The following is a 20,603-nucleotide window of genomic DNA, read 5'->3' as shown; positions in this document are numbered from 1 at the left end:
CTTGGATAGACTTGGCTCTTCTCAGCAAAACAATGACAGATAATTCCAAAAGGCTCCTGATGGAAAACACTATCCACATCCATAGAAAGAACTATGGTGTCTAAACACAGATCAAAGCATACTATTTTTACCTTTTAAAAATTTTTTTCTGTCTCGTGGTTTTCCCCCTTTGTTCTGATTCTTCTTTCACAGTATAAATAACATGGAAATGTGTTTAATGTGATTGTACATGTATGACCTATATCAGCTTACTTGTTGTCTTGGGGAGGGTGGAGGGAAATGAGAAAAAAAAATTTTGAACTCAAAATCTTATAAAATGAATGTTGAAAAAAACATTTTTAGAGGATTACAAAAAAAAAAATCTGGACTGTGAATTGTTCCAACTGTTGTGGAAAGCAACTTGGAATCACGGCTAAGAAGGCAATCTTTTGACCTCAGAGGTTCCACTGCCAGGTTCACGTACCAAAGAGGTCAAAGATAAAAAGAAAAGATATCCCATATATGCCAAAACATCCTTAGCAGCACTTTTCATGATAACAGTAAGTTGTAAACGAGGTGAATACCTGTCATTTGGTGCATGACTAAATTAATTGTGGTACACAAATGTAATGAAGTATGACTGCACATTCATAACTATGAATATGAAGAGAAATATGGGAAGACATACGAACTAATAATACAAAGTGAAATGAGCAAAACCAGTAACCCATTTACTCAATGACTAAAAATGTGAATGGAAATACCAACAACAACATAACTTGTATAACTAAAAGGACCAAAGGGAACCAGAATTAAAGAGAAAATTCACCTCCCTTCTTTACAGGTGGGAAACCAGGCATCTGTCAGATTTAACTGATACAATCATTTTGCTGAACTGTTTTTTTCTTTTCTTTTTTTTTTTTTGTTATGGGGATGGCCCTCTGGTTGGGAAGGAAGGTAGAACAGGAAAAGGGGATATGTTTGGAAAAAAATAGCAATTTTTCAAAAATTAAAATCTGGGGTAGTGTTAAAAAGAAAATGAGAGGAGAAAAGTGCTATGAAATATTTCATCAGGGCTGTGGTAGAACCTGTACTGACTATAATGAATATCTTCCTTGTGATCAGAACAATCATGTTTACCAAATACAGTGTTTATATAGCACAGTCTAAGGGAAACAGAGAGAAAAAGGCTGAAAAAAAGTCTCTCTGGCTTGCTTTTAAGACTCCAAAGACATTTAGAAAGGTTCTTTGATGACATTTGGGACTGTTTAAATCAAAGGAGCATCTTATCAGAAATAAATTTACAAACTGGGTTTTTCATCATCTTAGGGATTGCTTTCATAAGCGACAGTATCTTATTTTATTTCTACAAGAGCTTAAAATTATCCATTTTAACACTTATTTGGTTAAGATCATCCATTGTGTTGATTCTAATTATCTTTCTTTTTCCAATTTTTAAAATTAATCTTTCATTTTTGTTTTCAGTTCCAAATTTTCCCCCTCCCTCCACGCCTTACTGAGAAGGCAAGAAATATGATACCCATTATAAATATGAAGTCATGCAAAACATATTTTCCACATCTAATTAGCTTTCAAAGACTGGCAATTTCTGGCCTAGTCCACAAATTCTAAGGGTACCTCCTATTTGGAGCTTACAGCCACCTCCTAATGCACCAACTATAACATCATATACACCCAATATTGAACCTATCTCTCCAGCCTTTTCTCCCCCTACTCCACTAGTTCTCTCCTTTCCTCCATTCACACAGTCACCACACTGATACAACCTCTTATCACCTTCTGCCTGGACTATTACAATTAACTGCCTTTTGGCTGGTCTCTGCCATAAGTCTCTCTCTCTACTCCAAATCCATTCTCTTGACACAGATATCAAAGAGATTTTCCTAAAGCACAAAACTACTCATTTCACCTCCTTAATCAATAAACTCCAATAGTTTCCTGCTACCAAATAAAAAATCCTGCTTCCTTTTTCAAGCCCCTCTTAAACCTGACCTTTCCTATGTTTCCAAATGTCTTACTATTTAACCCTCTCCACATCATCCAAACACTTGCTTTTCTTCCCCGTGCCTTTACCACTCTGACTTTCCTAGGCAGTCCCCCACAGCTGGAACACTCTCCCTCCTCACCTCTGCCTATTGATTTCCCAGGCTTCCTTTAAACCTCAGCACAAATCCTACCTTCTACAGGAGGTACGTATTCCCTGCTCCCTACAGGCATATTATCTTTCCACTACTCAGTATATATCTTAGTGTACACACACTTGTGGGCCATTGGTTGGTCTCCCCCACTTACAATGTGAGTTCCTAGAGGGCAGAGAGGGACTGGTTTTCTTCGTTCATTATATTCCCAACTCCAAGCTCACAGTGTGTACTTAATAAATGCTGGATGACCAATACACACCCACCAATTAGACCATGCAAAACCTTTCAAGTTTTGTTCAAGATGTAAGTGGGGCTTATCCTCCCAACCTCTTCTCACTCCCTCCTGGCCAATCCAAATCCTATCCTTCCTTTCGGCCCACACCAGGCCCCCCTCCCCATCTGCAAGCCTCCCTGGCCTTTAGGATCAGTACAGCATTGAGTGCTCTGTCTCCCCAGCCTGACTACCAAATGCCTGATGGCAAAGATCACATCTTATACTTTTATATTTTTTGGTCAAAACAACATGGTAGAAAGAGCACTGCTACACACCCCTGTAATCCCTGCTACCTGCGGATGACTGATCCTTTGAGCTAGCTCAGTAGTTCTGCACCACCGAGTGGTATCTGCACTAGGACTGGCATCAAGATGATGGGGGGGTGGGGGAAGAGGCGGGTAAGGGAGGAAGAAAAGGGGGCACCAGATTGCTTAAAGAGTGGTGAAACAACCCAGGTCAGAAATGGCGAAGGTCAAGGCTTCCATGTAGGCTGTGAGTAACCACTGTGTGCTTGTAGCCTGGGCAACAAAGAAGATCCAGTCTCATGTATCTATGCGTATATGCTCTTTCTGGGTAGCTAGATGGCACAGTGGGATAGAGTGATGGACCTGAAGTCAGGAAGACTCTTCCTGAGCTCAAATCTGGCATCAGCTACTTAATAGCTGTGTGACTCTGGGCAAGTCACTTCACCCTGTTTGCCTTAGTTTCCTCATCTGTCAATTGAGCTGGAGAAGGAAAACAGCAAAGCGCTCCAGTATCTTTGCCAAGTAAACTCCAAATGAGTCACAAAGAGTCAGACCCAACTGAACAACAACAGTCAGAACACTTTGGTTCAAATCCCAGACCAGCTACTTACTACCTATGTGACCTTGGGCAAATCACTTTATCCCTAGTTTCTTTATCTGTACAATGAGGGAATTGGATTAGACAATATCTTCTTTAATCTTTTCAGCTCTAAATCTTAAAATCCTCTAGAGATCACAAAACACTAAAGTTATTGAGTACAGGGGATGACAAGGTCAGACTTGTTCTTTAGGGAAAATCATATTAGCCCTCAATTTTTACTTAGATTTAGAACACCAATCTCCCAAACGTCCAGTCAGTGCATTTCATCCACTGTTAATGAAAACAGTATTAAAAAGGATATGTAAAAGAGGGAGAGGAGAAGCACACAATAGCTAGAGAATACAGTAGAAAGAATGCTAGATTTGAAATATCATTTGGGCAAGTCACTTCCATTCTTCTGCAGGGCCTCAGTTTCTTCATGTGTAAAATGAAGAGTCTGGCAGTCAGCCAGCAAATATTTATTAAATGCCTACCATGTGCCAGGCATTGTGTTAAGCCCTGGATATATAAAAAGGGGAAAAAAAGTCCCAGTTCTCAAAAAGCTTACAATTTAATGGGGCAGACAAGTATAAACAAATAAGTACAAACAACCTGCATACAGAATAAATAGGATATAAATAGGGGAGGGAAGGCACTAGAATTAAGAGAGTTTGGAAAAGGGTTCTTGTACAAGAAGGGATTTTAGGAGGTACTTAAAGGAAGTCAGGGAAGTCAGGAGATGGAGATGAATGAGGAAGGGCATACCAGGCATGGGGGATAGTCAGAGAAAATGCTAAGAGTTAGGAAGCAGAATGTCTTATTCATAGAATAGCCAAGAGGCAAAGGTCACTTCACTACATGGAAGAGTACCTGTCTGTTGGGGGCTAGAAAGGTAGAGGAGGCAACTAGGTTATGAAAAAACTTTGAATGTCAAACGAAAGATCTTCTATCAGATCCCAGAGGCAATAGGGAGCCACAGGAGTTTCCTGAGTAGGGGAACTAGATTAAAGTACCATTAAGGTCCCTCCCAGATCTAAAACTAGGAACCTGTGATCTTGGTTGTAGTGGCTTTAGCAAAAGAGTGAAGTTTTAACCCAATACATCTGCTCTGTTGAAGCCTGTAAAAAAGAAACAGAAAGAAAAAATAGCGTGAACCGTTGATGACATTGGCCCCAAGGGCCTAGGACAGAAAGCTAAAGGAAGCAGCACAGGAAAAGATACTTCCGTTTTAAAAAAAAAAAAAAACTTGAGAAATTCAGACCTGCAGGTGACGAACCATACCAAGGTCCAAAAGCAAGGAAAGAGAATTCAAAATGAAAACCAAAACCACTGTCTGAAATAATTTTTTTTAAAAGAGAAAGCTGTGCCTCACATCAAGTGAAGCTTATTACTGGCCAAGATAGATCTCCTCAAGTCTCCAGCCCCCTGAGGATTCCTTCATTTTGTTTCTTTTAGATACAGACAACCAATTATTCCATAGTGATGCAAGCATTTAAACGGCCATAGAAATAAGAGAATTCTAGAAGCCTAAATAGCAAGAAGGGGTAGCCTACATACCTGACTACAAGAATTGATATGGACTTGTTCATGACAGAAATAAACGGCTGAGTTTCTGGCCCCATCTTCCCTTGGCCTTGGGGCTCAAACCTCACCTACTGTAGCCATTAATTGCTGCTACTCCAGCAGCCTAGGTCTCTCTCCTCCCCTCCCTCCCAGTCCAATCAACTTGTAACTTCTTTCCTGCAGGTGAGTTTTGGAAGCAAGTGAACCAATCACTTGCACCTCCATCACAGCCTAATTTCAGTCATCCTGCCATGACAGTAGCAGAGACGGATTTGAGTAATGCACAGCAGCCACCAGAGTGTTACATGATGCCAAGAGGTCCTGAGGAGCAGCTAAGGTCAGGCACGGCAGAGCAGCATGCAGAAGCACAAGGGGCCCCTTTGGAGGGGCCATTTCCTTCCCTAAAGGTTCTCTTATTAGGATTTATGGCACTGAAACAATTCCCCTGCCAGGTACACCAGATCTCTCAATATGCCACTAAGACTCTTCCTTGGTAGGCTGACAGCAGTGATCCGGGGTTGCTGGAAAATTTAAACTCTCATTTTCAAGGATGTGTTCAAATAACAGGACTGTTTGTCTAGCAGGCAATCCTCCAGGCTTGTGTCTGGTGCTAAAGAAGGAGCTTGTGTCTCAGTCTCCAAAAGTAAGGGCTTGATCACATGGGTCCCACAAGCAAGGTCAAGTTATTTCACAATAATAGTTACTGGGAGGCAAGGAAGCTAACTTGATACAGATTGTGGAGAGTCCAAAGAGAAATACTCTGGGAGGGAGAGGGAAGAGTCTTCCTGGAACATGGGAACAGTCCATCCAACTAAGCACGGTACCAATGAATCCACCAAACAAGAAGTATGCATTCAGTAAATATATCACACCAAATAAGAATTCAATAAAACGAAGATAAAGGTTCACATATAAATGCAATATTCACTAACTCAAGAAGACATCAGTTAAAATCCCATTTCACACACTTATTCCTCAGCAGATTTCAACCTCTCTCTAAGCCCCATCTATGAAATGAGAATATCCGTAAGCACTGAATTCCACAGGATCATATTGAGCCAACACATAGAAGCCACTTAACAAACCTTAAAGCATCATATAAATGTCAATTATTAGTAGTATTATCATCGCTACTCCGCACCTAGAACGAGTTGTCAGTTGTATGTGGGGATCTAGGTGGCGTGGTGGATAGAGTGTGAGACCTGAAATCAGGAAGACTCATTTTTCTGAGTTCAAATCTGGCCTCAGACACTTACTAGCTGTGTGATTCTGGGAAAGTCACTTCACCCTGTTTGCCTCAGTTTCCTCATCTGTCAATTGAGCTGGAGAAGGAAAACCCCCAAATGGTGTCAAAGAGTTGTACACGACTAAACAAAGTATGTATGTACTGCACCTCATCCTCTAGGCTCAGTGAGCATTACTAAGAAGGAGGGGGTATCAGAAGGAGTCAGTGATTAAGGGGTAAGAGGTATAAAATACAAATAATAGGCACTTAATAAATGCTTACTGACTGCCTTGGGGAGTGACAGAGACATTGGACTTGAACCCAGGAGCCAAAATTGAGACTTAATAGGTAGAAGTTAGAGGGATGGAGACTGGCTTAATATCAGGAAAAAACTACTTATAATTAATGTTGTACCTACATGAAATGGTCATGTAAGCTAATGAGTTCTCCAGTACAGCCATGGTGGATAAAAAGATAGCTTCTGAGTCAGCCATTGGAAGGATGCTCAAGTCTAGCCTCTGATACTCAGCAGCTATGTGATTCTGGTCAAGGCTCTTAACCTCTCAATGACCTAGGCAACTTGAAGATGTGAGGTTACAGAAACAGTTGCCATCTGCACAGATAATTTCTTCACTAGGAGTTCCTTACATAGATGAAGTCACAGGTCCAGACCAAAAAAAGAAATTCTTTATGATGAGGACCAATCCCAAACTAAATAGCTTATATTGTAAGGTAATGAGTCAAAAGCCCAACAATCTTTTTGTCTTTTCTTTTTTTTTTTTTTTGAAAGACTGGGTCTTCTGATTTCACCCAGGCTGGACCTGCATACGCCACTTAAGTGCCAGATGCCACTACTGATTAACACTGGAGCTCTGACCAGCTCATGTCTTACTTGGGTCAATTCATCCTTTCCAGCTGGTGGCCCAGGTGGCCACTAGCTACCCAGGTCTCACTATATTGGTACTGGACTTAATGAGGTCACCTGACTAGCTTTAGCCCCAAGGTAGCTCAAGTGGTCAGTGTATCCCAACAGCAGGGATTACAGGCATGGGCCACTGTGACTACTCAACAACCACTTTTCAAAAATGGTGTAGGCACTTGGAGAAGATGACCCTATAAAAATCCTTTTCTATTCCAGGATTCTATAAGTACCTAGATTACAAATAGATTATAAATACCAAGATTACAAAATTTTGCTAGACCCAATGGGATTCTTGCAGGAAACAATCAGGCCCAGATTCCGAGGCTGGGGTTCAGAAGTGGAAGGATAAGAAGCCAGTATCTACTATTAAGCAACACACCCATATCATATCCAGAATCTGCTTCAAGTTACATAAAGCAGTTCCTGTCCATCTTCCCAGTCATACCAAGCTATGACTTCTGCCTGAAGGTGAGATTTGAAGGAGGGGGGTAGGGGGTGAGAAAAGAGAAAAATGGGCTTCTTAGGGCAGGTACTACAGAAGGCAAAGACAGACAACTCAAGGTTACCTCAGAGTCACAGGATCAGATAGCAGAACTCTAACCCAGCATTGAAAGCGGAAAAAGAGCACCCAAGGAATAAAAGGAGGGTTTAGCCTGCTTGCTGATCCCAGAAATACCTGCATTCCATCTGGGCTTAGACTTTCATCACTCCTGGTTTGTTTTGTTTTAAAGGTAATAAGTAATAAACCTGAGAGGTATTCACCAATACTAAAACTCTTTAAATGTAATTGCTATGGGAAAGAGGTAACATTTAACTTTCACAGTGTAATAAGAAGAGCATTAAAATATATAGTTAAGAATCAGGAAGCCAATAATCTAGTACTAGTAAGTTTGTGACCTTGGACAAGGGGAGTTGTGGGGGAGGGGGAAGATGATTTCAACCATAACAGAATTCCAGAATCAGAAGGGTCCTCAGTGGCCATCTAGTTCAACATGAACCTAAAAAAAATCCCCTCTACACCTTTACTGAAGGTAAAGTTCCAAGACGGTCTATTTTCCAGGTATTTGACTACCAGAAAGTTCAAGGGCATAATTGTTACTTAGGTTTGAAAAACTAGAGGTATCCCGATCTTCCCTTGGTCGACACACCCCTTGCTTCATTGATGGGGCCTGGGTATCCCCCCAACTATCCCTAATTCCAAATATCCAGGTTTATCATTGCAGCAAGGGAAAATTCTAGACTCCATGGTTCCAGCTTTCTCCTTTAGGATTTACCAAGTACCATCACAAAAGCCTCTGGGCCTCAGCTGGCCCACCCCATGCAGCAGGAAGCGGTTGAGAAACAGTGGGGGCATATTGAAAGGGATATTCAAATTACAGAACGAATATCCAGAGTGGTTAAACACCACAGACATTGGCATCTATAGGTATTGAACAGACAGCCCTGGGACTTTGAGCTAGCCGCCCCGCATCCTCTGGGCTCTCCCTTCCTTCCGCTCCCGCACCCCATCTCACCCCACTCCCGCCCCAGAGCTGATATTCCAGGGCCAAAAAAGCAAAACTGAATTCCAGCTCCGGGCTACAGAGGGGCAGTTGAGGGAGAGCCCTGGGAAGGCGGGCATGGGGCGCAGGAATGGCCGCCTAGGCCAGGGTCCGGGAGTTTCTGGCACCTGAGTGTCCTAGGGATCCCCGAAGCTGAGCGGAGTGGAGCGGGGCGGCGCCTCCCAGCCCGGAACCAGTAGCAACAAACCAAGACGGAGAGAAAGGGGCTGAGCTAGCGAGCTCGGGCTGGGCCACCGCACGGGCCCGGCCCGACCCGGCCTCCGCCGCTCTGCCCGGTCCGCCAAGCTGGGCGCACCGAGTGGGCACAAGCCCCGTGCGCCAGGCGCGCGGAGAAAAGTCCAGGGGCACAGCACTCCGCGCTCGCCGCGGGTACCTGGGTGGAAGGGTGGCACTTCCAAAAGAGCCCCGTCCCAGCGCGGTACTTACTGAGCCACAGCTCCAGCGCTGCCACCCCCTTGGGCCCCGGCGCTGCCTCGGCCGCCGCCATCTAGCTGCGCTCCCCGGCTTCGTCAGGTGTAGGCGCCGCTGTCCCAGCGCTTTAAGGAACTTGGTGACGCGGCAACCCCGGGGCGGGCAGCGCGTGACGGGTCCTGGCCCAGAACACGTGAGCCTCCCCCCAGGGCTGGGAATCCCCTCCTCCTCCCCCCCACCCCGCCCCCTCAGCCCAGGCCCCTAGCCCAGGGGCCAGCTCCCTCCCGCCGGCTCCCAGATTGGCTTTCAGCAAACTCAGGATCAGCCAGGACTGGCGGCTTCCCCTCCGACACCAGAGAGATCTGGGCGCTGGTACTGCCCCATAAGCCAAACTTGCCCTCTACTGCCCCCTCGATTGCTTATGGATGGGGCTGCAAAGAATCTGAGGAATGGTATTGAGGGCACAGTAGGGCCACTTATCCAATGTTAGGCTGACCCTAGCTGCGGAGCTGGCTAGAAATACCCATTTCAATTTCAGCCCTAGGTCTGCCACCGGAACATTTGGCTAACTTATAGCGATGAAGTCTAGGGCAAGAGTTCTTATGCTGGGGGTCTGGGGACCCCATTCTTCATAGACTTCAAAGGGCCCATGAACTTGTATGGGGAAAAAATTGCATCTTTATTTTCAACAACTTTTGGCTGCCTTTGTAATCCCGTGTTTTGTTTTATGGATTTATGGGTTTTCTGAAAAACCCATAGGCTTCAAAGGTTAAGATCTCCACCTTAGAGGAAAGGTCATACTTCGCCCCCCACCCCCACTCCCCAAAAGGGGCAACTGAAAAACAGCTGTGGTTTCCTTTTGTTCGAAAGGTGTGGGAAAATGGGCCTGGAATGCTCAGAAGCTGTCAGATCCATACAGAATGTGTCTGGTAGTTCGGCTTAACTTTTTCTCCTTTTTTTACATGAGAAGACTCATGGGAGGAAAGAAGGGAGAAAGGGAGGGAATAATTATTTATAATGTTCTGTACTATATGCCAGGCACTGTTCTAAGTACTTCACAAATAAAAATGATGATATACAAAGACATCAGCAATATAGATGTATACACACATTTTCTTAAATATGGAGTTCTGCCATCTGGTGTTCATGGAACCTAGTTTTCTGCTGGACTCCCTCTCCAAGCCTAGATGCTCCTTTCATACTTTCCAAGACACAAGGCCAGGAGCTGTTAGCAGTTTTTGATCTCCATTGTTGTTTTAAAGGCTCCCAAACCCTCCTTTAATGATCACTCCATACTGTCCAGACCCTTCTTATAGTTACCTATGACCTTTCCTGTCAGTCCCCTTCTGGCCTAATTAATTTAGCCCTCAGTCCCACTTTGAAAATCCTGGCCTCCCAGTTCAACCTCATTAACCTCTCATGTTCCTCTCTCGTGTCTATCTCAGACATACAAAGTGGTTTACCTTAGACCTCTTCTCCCAACACAAAATTGAATTTGCTGTAGGTGCTAGGACTCCTAGTTACACCTCTGCTTCTAATAAAGGCCTAGACTACTTCTAACATCGAAGGACCAGCCTGGCTAAGTTTGGAGAGACTCCATAGGACACCAAGTGGTGAATTTTTGGTTACAGCACTCATCAAGCCAGTTACTGACATGCAGGACAGTTGTATTCTGTATCAGCAATGGGAGTACACTCCCATCTATGAAATCAGAAATTTTTTGAAATGATTCTTGTTATAAATGGGGCTACTCAGCTTTTAGAGAATCTAATCTTAGTTTTGGACAATATAGGAGAAGTAGGCTTCTATATTCTAAATATATTCTATAAGAAGCTGAGAAAAGAAGAAAGGGCCATCAGAGTTGAACAAGTCACAAAGTGGTCCAAATTTAGTGCCTTCCACAATGTGAAACAGATAAAGAAAGCATTCATCTTCAAAAAAGGAGCTGGAGGCAGCATGACCTTTCCCTTAAGGCCGGGGTTCTTAACCTTTGAAACCTGTGGGTTTTTCAGAAAAACATTTTTAAATACATAAAACAAAACACAGGCTCACAAAGGAGCTCCACCTAAACCTCATTGAATATAATTTCTGGAATTTCCTCAACATTAGAAGTAACTATAGAGATTATCCAGTCCAAACTCTTACATAATGAAAATCCTATACAATATTCCCAATAAGTAGTCATCTACAGTGTGTCCCTAAAGTTTGGACACAAAGGAAAAAATGCCTATTTTGAAATATTTGGAATATTAACAGACCTTAGCCCCATTTTCTTTTTCTGGGGTATGCTAAAGGAGAAGGTATACTCAATGAAAATCACAGATGTAACACACTTGATTGAATGCATAAAAGAACGAATGTGCTAAAATTGACAGCAATGTGGAGTTATTGCATCAAGTTCACATGTATCTTGCAAAGCGCATCAACCTTTGCATCACAAATGATGGAAATCATATTGAAGATATTATTTGTTAATATTCCAATTAAATAAAATGTGGTTGAAAATTTCATTCATTTCATTTCTTGAAAATATGCATTTTTGCCTATGTGTCCAGATTTTAGGAACACCCTGTAGTATTTGTTTAAGCACCTTTGGGAATAAAGGCCTCGCTGTTTTACAAAGAGAGTCTCCACTTTGAGACAGCTCTAATGGTTATTAAATTTTTCCTACATTAAAATGTTTTCCTAAACTAAAATGTTCCACTTCGATCCACTGTTGCTGGTCCTGTTCTTCAGGTTTAAGCAGATGAGTCCTACTCCCCTCCACTGTGGCAGCCCTTCAAATTCTTGAAGACAGTCGATCATGTCCTGACCATATTGTCTCTTCTCCAGGCTATTCAATTCAACCTATACTTATTAAGTGCCTACTATGTGCCAGGAACTGTAACATGAGCTGAAGTTACAAAGACAAAAAATAAAACAAAATCCTAGCCTCGAGATTACAGTCTAACAGTAAGCACAACACACTAAAGGTAAACAAATACAAGTTAATTTAAGGAAGGAGAGAATACCAACAACTCCAATTAGGAAAATCTTCTTGGAGGAGGTGAGACCTCAGATTTAGGAAGGGAAGGATTCTAAAAGGCAGAAGTAAGGGAGGCTTGTTGTCCAGGCATGAGGATGGCTAGCCTGTTGGAAGGCATTAAAATGGGAGATGTTTAATTCGGCGAGTATGCTTGTTTAGCCAGAACTCATATTTGTGTTTGTCCTTCATTCTTGAAGAGGACCATGACATCAGGGAGATGATGACATGACTGGCAGTTGACTTTGATTTGAGTGAAGGAGGGCAGTACAATGTCACCAGCCTCACTTTCTGCTCCAGAGTCATCTGGGTCTAGTGGCCAGATATTCATCAGGACGACTGGAAATGGCCCAGGATAAATGGGAGACCCTGGCCCTTTTAAGCTAAGATCTTTTCACTTTCACTCACTTTGAGTGAGGTAATGTTCATTCACTGAATAGGCCTCTTTAAGAGGTGAGTCAAGGGATGGCCCCTTTAATTAAAAAAAAAATCAAACTGAGAGGAGAAGACCCTCCGGGTTGCTGGCCTGAACTCAGGCTATGCAGGAGAAATGTGAAATAAGTATGGAAAAACTAAGTTGGAGGCAACTGTATAAAGCCCAACCAAGGAGCCTATTTTATCCAAGAAGCAATAAAGAGCCACTGACAGGAACTTAAGTGTTGAAGTGGATAGAGTGCCAGGCCTGAAGTCAGAAAAACTCATCTTCGTGAGTTCAAATCCAGTCTCAGATATTTACTAGCTGTGTGACTCTGGCCAAGGCACTTAACCCTGCTTGCCTCAGCTTCCTCATCTGTAAAATGAGCTGGAGAATGAAATGGCAAATTGCTCCAATATGTTTACCACGAAAACCCCAAATAAGGTCACAAAGAGTGGGACATGCCTAAACGACAACAAAAAAGAACCACTGAAGACTTTGGAGGTACATGTGGTAGGAGTGGTGACACGGTAAGAAGTGTGCTTCTAGACCATTATCTTGGCTACTCTGTGAAGGATGGATTATTAATAAGAAATAGCATTTATGTAGCACCTTAAGGTTTACAGAGCATTTTACAAATATCTCATTTAGTTCTCACAACGACCTTGGGAGGTAGGGGCTATTATTATTCCTATTTCACAACTGAGGAAACTGAGGCACTTAAGTGACTTGCCTGGGATCATACAGCTAATATGTGAGTCTGAATTTGAATTAGTCTTCCTGACTCCACGACTGGTGCGTCACCAATAAAAACAAACCCAAGAAAGGAAAATCTCCAAAGAAAAGTGTAGATCATCACGTTGCAGTGGCATCAAGATCCTGATTCTGGGTGAGTCTCTGCCTGAAGAGGCAGCACTCGTAGTGAAAAGAAAGATGGATTTGTAATCAGTGACCTGTGGCACTCTCACTTCATGAAGGACCTTGGGTGGCAAGTCACTTAACCACTCTGGTCTGATTTCTTCCTCTGGAGACGACCAGGCTACAGCTCTAAATCTATGATTCTTCCAAGGAAAAAGACTGCGCTACTCTTCGGTGGATGTATGATAGGAGCAACTCAAGAGAAGCCACGATGGAAAAACTTTTCCATGGGATTCCAAGTGACATTTGGAAACTCACTGTGGAATCTTTGGGGAATGGGGTGACTGGAGAGCTGAAGAACAGACAATGTTTGTTTGTTCCCTTTCCTGCTCTCTGATACATTGTGGCCAGCTTACTTACAAGTGAAAGTTGATGCTAGCTTTTTAAGTCAACCTAGTGGAGAAATTTTCCCAAGTTTTTGGATAGGGGCTCAAGCTAAGAAGAACTGGTATCCTTTCTTGTACCCACAAAAATGTAACCCAGTGGTCCTGGCACATAAAAGTTTTTCAGAACTACATACGGTTTTTAGAAATTATTTTGAGAGCTGGGTGGAAATAAGTAAACATTAAATATTTTAGTCATTCAAAAAAAGTCATAAATTGTGGGGGCAGCATCAGGAAGGAGGTCATTGAGAACCTTTTTCTAAATGCTTTTCCTTTTTTTCCCCTGTGTATGACCATTCTTTTGGGACTGTGGGCATGTTATTAATTAACCTCTCTGGGTCTAAGTTTGCTCACCTCTTGTTCATCCTTGGTTTTTGAAGAGGACCAGTAACATCACAGGGTGATGTTATGACTCATGGATTTCATTGGATTTAAGAAGGCAGAGCTTTACAAAGTCATCCACCTCACTTCCGGTCATCCAAGACCAGTGGCAAGACAAAAGTCAAGATGGCTGGCAATGGCCCAGGATGCAATAGATGACCCTGGCGTCTTCCACGTCTGACCAAGCTCTAAGTGTTCACATAGCTCCTGCTTCAGCTACCTTCATGGCCCATTGGAACGAACTGTTCTAATCCATCTATTGCACTGGGGAAAGTCTCCACTATCAGTTTGAGACCTGTTGGTTACCTTCGACCTGGTTTAAAACCTTTCTGCCAAGATGGTTTTACTGAGGTGTGACTACTGTGCGATGCTATAACTCCTGGGAGCCACAGATGAGAGTCTAGTGACTGGCTGGACACCAAAGGTGGATGAACAGGCCTGAAAAGGGCTCAGCAAGGCCTCACACCAAAGGTGCTAATCCTCCCTGAACACCCCATATACCCTTCCTCACCAAAAAGTGAGTTTAGACCAAGTGATATCTAAGGCCTTTTTTTTAAATCTTCAAACTAATAGTAAATAAGTCCCTTAGACTGGATGGTGTCCACTCAAGAGTTTTCATAGAACAAGGACAAAAGGGAACTGCTGCTCATAGTGGATAACCTATAGTTATAAAATGGTCACTACCCCAAACGCCTGAAACATCATCAGTGTTGCCTCTACCCTTGAGGAGGGTTCCTTCCAGGTTTGCCCTGGAAACTACAGATCTGAGTCATGTTCATCCCTCAAAAACTGGTAGAATTTCTAATAAAGGATTTAACTACAGAACATTTAGACAACATAGTGTCTATAAGGGGAAAACTGCCTAACTAATCTGCTGGAGTTCATTTGGTGGGAGGAGTGAGAAGGGAGGCAGAGGAATAAATAAGTAGATGGCTAATAGAAATCCAGTGGACATAATTCTCCTTTGATGACTCTAAAAAAAATTCTCTGATAAAGTTCCACACTAAAGACTAGTTACAAACTGAAATCACCATGGGGCCAGTTTTCTTAGGAGCTGGCATATAATTTGAAAAAAAGGGTTGGCATCAGCAGAGAATATATGGGGAATGTGAAGTGCGGATCTCCTAAGTATGAGGTTGGCCCAATTTTAAATTTGTGAATGTCCAAGAGGAGGGAACACATAGTGAAATATCCAAGCATGCTAAAGAAATGCAGCTCTTACACCAGGCTGATGGAAAATAAATGGCAGGCATGTCCTATGGGGTTTCAGGAGGGAACATAAAAACAGCAGGTGAACTTCTGTGTGGACAACCACAGGACAAGGCAAAAATGTTTTCAACTCACATAAATCAATTAAAAACTTGAGAAAAACATTATAGGAATCATCACAGACAACATCCAAAAGACATTGGCCCAAGTTGATGCTTAAGCCAAAGGCTTTGGGGTTTTTGAGGTTGGCATCATGGAGAACAACCAATCATTCCCTCCTATGAGAGAAGTGCCTGGGTACCCCTCAGTAAGCAGAAATCTGGATGTAACACACTTTGGAATTGGAAATGGGAACTCCACTACATCTAAATGACAGGTGCTGGTTCCCATGAAATGGAGCGACAGCTCCGCATAGTGGGTAATTTGTTAGGGGCAAGGGCAAGATGGGTAGGAACTGAAGGACAGAGTTGATGACTCTAGGGCAGGAGTCCTTAACATTTTTTTGTATCATGAACACATTTGGCAGTCTGCTAAAATCTATGAACTCCTCTGATTAATGCCTTTAAATTCCTAAAATAAAATATAAACAATTACAAAGGAAACCAAGTATATTGTATATTGTATAAAGTATAAAGTTATCAAAATATTTTTTAAAAAACAAGTTCACAGACTTCTGGGAGCCAAAATGGTGGAGTAAGAAGTAAGTCACTCTCACTCTCCCTTACTGACCTCTAAAGACCCAGAAACTATCACCCCAGGAAAAACCCTGGAACAGCTGAGCCAGCAGAAAGACTGGGTGCTGCAGCAGTCTTGTAGCCCAGAAAGCTTGGGGGATTAACTGGAAAGGTTTCTCTTACTCTGGTAGAAGGTGAGCACTACAGGATGGGAGCAGGATGGGACAGCAAGCCAGTGGCAAGCCCCATCTCCACAAACCGGGGGGGGATCCTGAGCCCAGCGTGGTGAAGCAGGCAAGCACCAACACTAGGACCCTCCAATTGCCTTGGCATAGGCAGGGGAACTAGTAAAACCTGTAGGGAAACCAGTAGACTCCACCTTGGAAAACCACCATGTATACTGGCAGGCAGGCATCCTACAGCAGCCAAACCAGCAGCTTCAAAGCAGCCCAGGTGAGCAGGTGTTCTCTGGGAGCCACACCCCCACCCCCACCCCCACCCCCACCCCCACCCTGAGAGCTGATCCAGTCTTGCTGACCCCAGCTCAGCACCAGGTGAGCTACCAGACACTTACAGCCTCCAGAAGCCAGTCCCTGAGGTCCCAGCTCACAAAGCCAGGGAGCAGGTTCCTGGCCCCCAGCACAAGAAGCTATGCTCTAACAGGAGAGCTCAATTTTAAAAGTCAGGAAATAGGCAAACACCATAAGCAAAAAGCAGAAATGGACAATGACCACAGATTCTTATTAGGGGGACAGGGAAGATCAAGGCACAAATTCAGAAAAGGACAACATTGTCAATATACCCACATGTGAAACCTCAAAGGGGAATACGAACTGGTCCAAACCCAAAAAGCCTTCTTGGAAGAGCTCAAGAAGGATTTTAAAAGTCATATAAGAGAGGTAGAAGAAAAATGGGGTAAAGAAATGAGAGGTATGCAAGAGAGAGTCAATAGCTTGGAAAAGGAAGAACAAAAATTGACTATAGAAAACAATTCCTTAAAAAATATAATTGGTTGAATGAAAAAAAAAGTACAATGAAGAAAGCAACACCCTAAAAGGCAGAACTGACCAAATGGAAAAGAAGGCATAAAAACTCACTGAAGAGAAGAACTCCTTAAAAAGTAAAATGAGCCAAATGGAAAAAGAGGTACAAAATCTAATTGAAGAAAACAATTGGTTAAAATTTAGAATTGGGCAAGTGGAAGCTAAAGATTCTGAGACATCAACAATCGGTCAAATAAAATCAAAAGAATAAACAACTAGAAGAAAATGTAAAAGACCTCCTTGGAAAAACAAATGAACCTGGAAAACAGATCCAGGAGAAATAATTTAAAAATTATTGATCTACCTGAAAGCCATGATAAAAAAAAAAAGGGCCTGGACAATATCTTTCAAGAAATCATCAAGTAAAACTGCCTTGAGGTCCTAGAAACAGAGGGCAAAATAGTCATTGAGTGAATCCACCAATTATCTCTTGAAAGAGATCCCAAATTTAAAAAGCCAAGGAATATTACAGCCAAATTCTAAAATTATCAAGTCAATGAGAAAATACTACAAGCAGTAAGAAACAAACAATTTAAATATCATGGAACCACAGGCAGAATTACGCAGGACCTTGCAGCTTCTACATTAAAAGATAGGAGGGCTTGGAATATGATATTCCATAAGGCAAAGGAGCTTGGATTACAATTAAGGATCAACCGCTCAGCAAAACTAAGCATAATCATTCAGAGGAGGAGATGGACGTTCAATGAAATAGGGGACCTTCAAACCTTCCTGATGAAAAGATCGGAGCTCAACAGAAAATTTGATCTTCAAATACAAGACTCAAGAGAAGCATAAAGAGCTAAATAGGAAAGGAAAAAAAAAACCCATATTATTCAATAAGAGCAAACTGTTTATATCCCTACAAGGGAAGATGATACTTGTAACTCTTCAGAATTGTATTTTTGTTATGACATTTAAAAGGGGTAGACACAGGCAGAGGGCATGGGTATAAGTTGACTTTCATGCAATGATAAAAAATCTAATTACATGGTGGAAAGGGATTGTACTGGGAGAAGAGGAAAGAAGAAGGCAGAAAAGGGTAAATTACATCACATGAAGAGGCACAAAAACCTAGTACCGTAGAGGGAAAAAAGGGAGGGTGATAAGCACTGTTTGAACCTTACTCTCAGATTTGGCTCAAAGAGGGAATAACATAATCATTTAGGCACAGAAATCTAACTTACCCTATAGGAGGTAAGAGGGGAAAGAAAAGGGAGGGGGTGGATAGAAGGGAGGGAAAAAGTAGCAAGGGAAAAGGGGAAGAAAAAAGAGGGGGGTGGAGATAAGGGACAGTACATTGAGGCCCAAAAGCAAAACTCTAGTGAGGAGAGAAAGGGAAATAGGAGAGAGAAAAGCATAAACAGCAGGGAAAATGAGAGAAAGACACAGATAGTAATCATAACTGTGAATGTGAATGGCATGAACTACCCCATAAAATGGAAGCAGATAGCAGAGTGGATTAAAAAACCATAATCCTATAATATGTTGTTTACAAGAAACGTATTTGAAGCAGAGGGATACACACATGGTAAAAGTAAAAAACTGGAGCAGAATATATTATGCTTCAGCTAAAGGAAAAAAAAAAGCAGGGGTAGCAATACTGATCTCAGACAAAGCAAAAGCAAAAATAGATCTAATTAAGAGAGATAAGGAAGGAAATAACATGCTGCTAAAAGGTACCATAGACAATGAATTAATATCAATACTAAACATATATGTATCAAGTGGTATAGCATCCAAATTCGTAGAGGAAGAGTTCAAAGAGTTACAAGAAGCAATAGACAACAAAACTATACTACTGGGGGACCTCAACCTCCCTCTCTCAGAATTACATAAATCTATCCATAAAATAAACAAGAAAGAAGTCAAAGAGATGAATAGAATTTTAGAAAAGTTAGATATAGTAGATCTCTGGAGAAAATTAAATGGAGATAGAAAAGAATATACTAGAGCTAGAAGCCGCTAGCAGTGTGAGTGGGGCAAATTTCCAAGCCAGGAGAGTCTAAAGGTCGATGGGACAGATGGATCTGTAGGCTGGGAGACCAGACAGCACCAAAGCGGAAGCAGCTGCAGAAACCAGCCAACAACCCAGGCTGGGAGAAAGCTGGGCTCCCAAAACTGGAGGAGATCCCTAGGCCTCCCACCACAGGATGGGAGTCTGTAGAAGCGACAAGAGGCAGCAGTGCAATGCCACCAGCCATGAGACATCAACTCCTGAGGCTTGCAGCCCAAAGTTTTGAAATGCATCTTCTTGAACTTCCAGGAGACATAATAGCCAGGTAAACGGCTCTAATCCCTCTCTCCCTGACGCAGAGAATTCCTCGGGAAAAAACACTGGAACAGAGGAGACAGAAGTGGGGTTTCAGTGGCCGAGCAGTGGGAGTTCCTGAGTGCCAGAGGGGCAGAGCTAGCAGGGGTCAACACCAGGAGCCCAGACATACCTTTGCACAGCCAGGGGAAGTGGCAGACACCAGCACAGACAACAAACAGCTGAGACCATTGCTGAGGAGCAACGGTGCTGGAGAGCAGCCCCAGGGGAAGAGGAGACTTCAGGCAGCCAGACCCCGCCCCCACAACTCAGGAAACTGAAAGCTATAATACACAAAACCAGTAACTAGACTCATAATCCCCAGAACGAGAAACCTGGGACAGAGAGCTCTGAGCCCTAAAAGCAGAAATTCACTGTAAAGCCAGGAAAAAGCTAACCAACATGAAGAACACTAAAAGACTGAGGACTATTGATTCTTTTTATGGAGACAGGCATGATCAAAATACCAACTGGGAAGAGGACAGCATTGACACCATACCCACATCTGATACCTCAAAAGGGAATGTGAATTGGTTTCACGTCCAAAAAGCATTACCGGAAGAGCTAAATGAGGATTTTAAAAACCAAATTAGGGAGGTAAAAGAAATAATGGAAAAAAATGGAAAAAAAAAAAACCATTCACAAAATCGAGTCCTTAAAAAACAAGATTGGTGAAATGACTACGGAGATTCAGAATCTAAATACAGAAAATGACACCCTGAGAGGCAAAATCAACCAATTTGAAAAGGAGACTCAAAAGCAAAATGAAGACAGCAACTCATTAAAAATTAGAATTGAGCAAGTGGAAGCTAATGAATCTATGAGGCATCAAGAAGTAGTAAAACAAAATGTAAAGAATGAAAAAATAGAAGAAAATGTGAAATATCTGATTGGAAAAACAATTGACCTGGAAAATACATCCAGGAGAGACAATTTAAGAATTATTGGTCTACCAGAAATCCACGATGAAAAAAAGAGCCTTGACAGTATCTTTGAAGAAATTATCAAAGATAACTGCCCAGAGGTCCTAGAACCAGAGGGTAAAATAGTCATTGAAAGAATCCACCGATCACTCCCTGAAAGAAATCCCAAATTGAAAACAACAAGAAATATTATAGCCAAATTTCAGAATTACAAAGTCAAGAAGAAAATACTGCAAGCAGCCAAAAAGAAAAATTCAAATATTGTGGAACTATAGTCAGGATCACGCAGGATCTTTCAGCTTCTACATTAAATGACAGGAAAAATTGGAGTATGATATTCCGAGGGGCAAAAGAGCTGGGACTACAACCAAGGATCAACTACCCAGCAAAATTGAGCATAA

The 20,603-nt window shown here is 42.4% G+C and overlaps 1 protein-coding gene across 1 annotated transcript in view; it reads right to left on the bottom strand.

Annotated features, from left to right (window-relative positions):
- The window catches only part of GGA2 (golgi associated, gamma adaptin ear containing, ARF binding protein 2), a 39,156-nt gene extending 30,133 nt beyond the window's left edge, over window positions 1–9,023 (bottom strand). Inside the window, exon 1 of the mRNA XM_036738808.1 lies at window positions 8,939–9,023. Coding sequence (XP_036594703.1) covers window positions 8,939–8,999 — 61 coding nt within the window. The 5' untranslated portion in view covers window positions 9,000–9,023. The remainder of the gene's footprint in view (window positions 1–8,938) is intronic.
- Between the last annotated feature and the right edge of the window lie 11,580 nt (window positions 9,024–20,603).

The sequence above is a fragment of the Trichosurus vulpecula genome, chromosome 9 (genome assembly GCF_011100635.1).
Source record: "Trichosurus vulpecula isolate mTriVul1 chromosome 9, mTriVul1.pri, whole genome shotgun sequence".
NCBI lineage: Eukaryota > Metazoa > Chordata > Mammalia > Diprotodontia > Phalangeridae > Trichosurus > Trichosurus vulpecula.
This window is presented reverse-complemented; position numbering and strand designations above follow the sequence as displayed.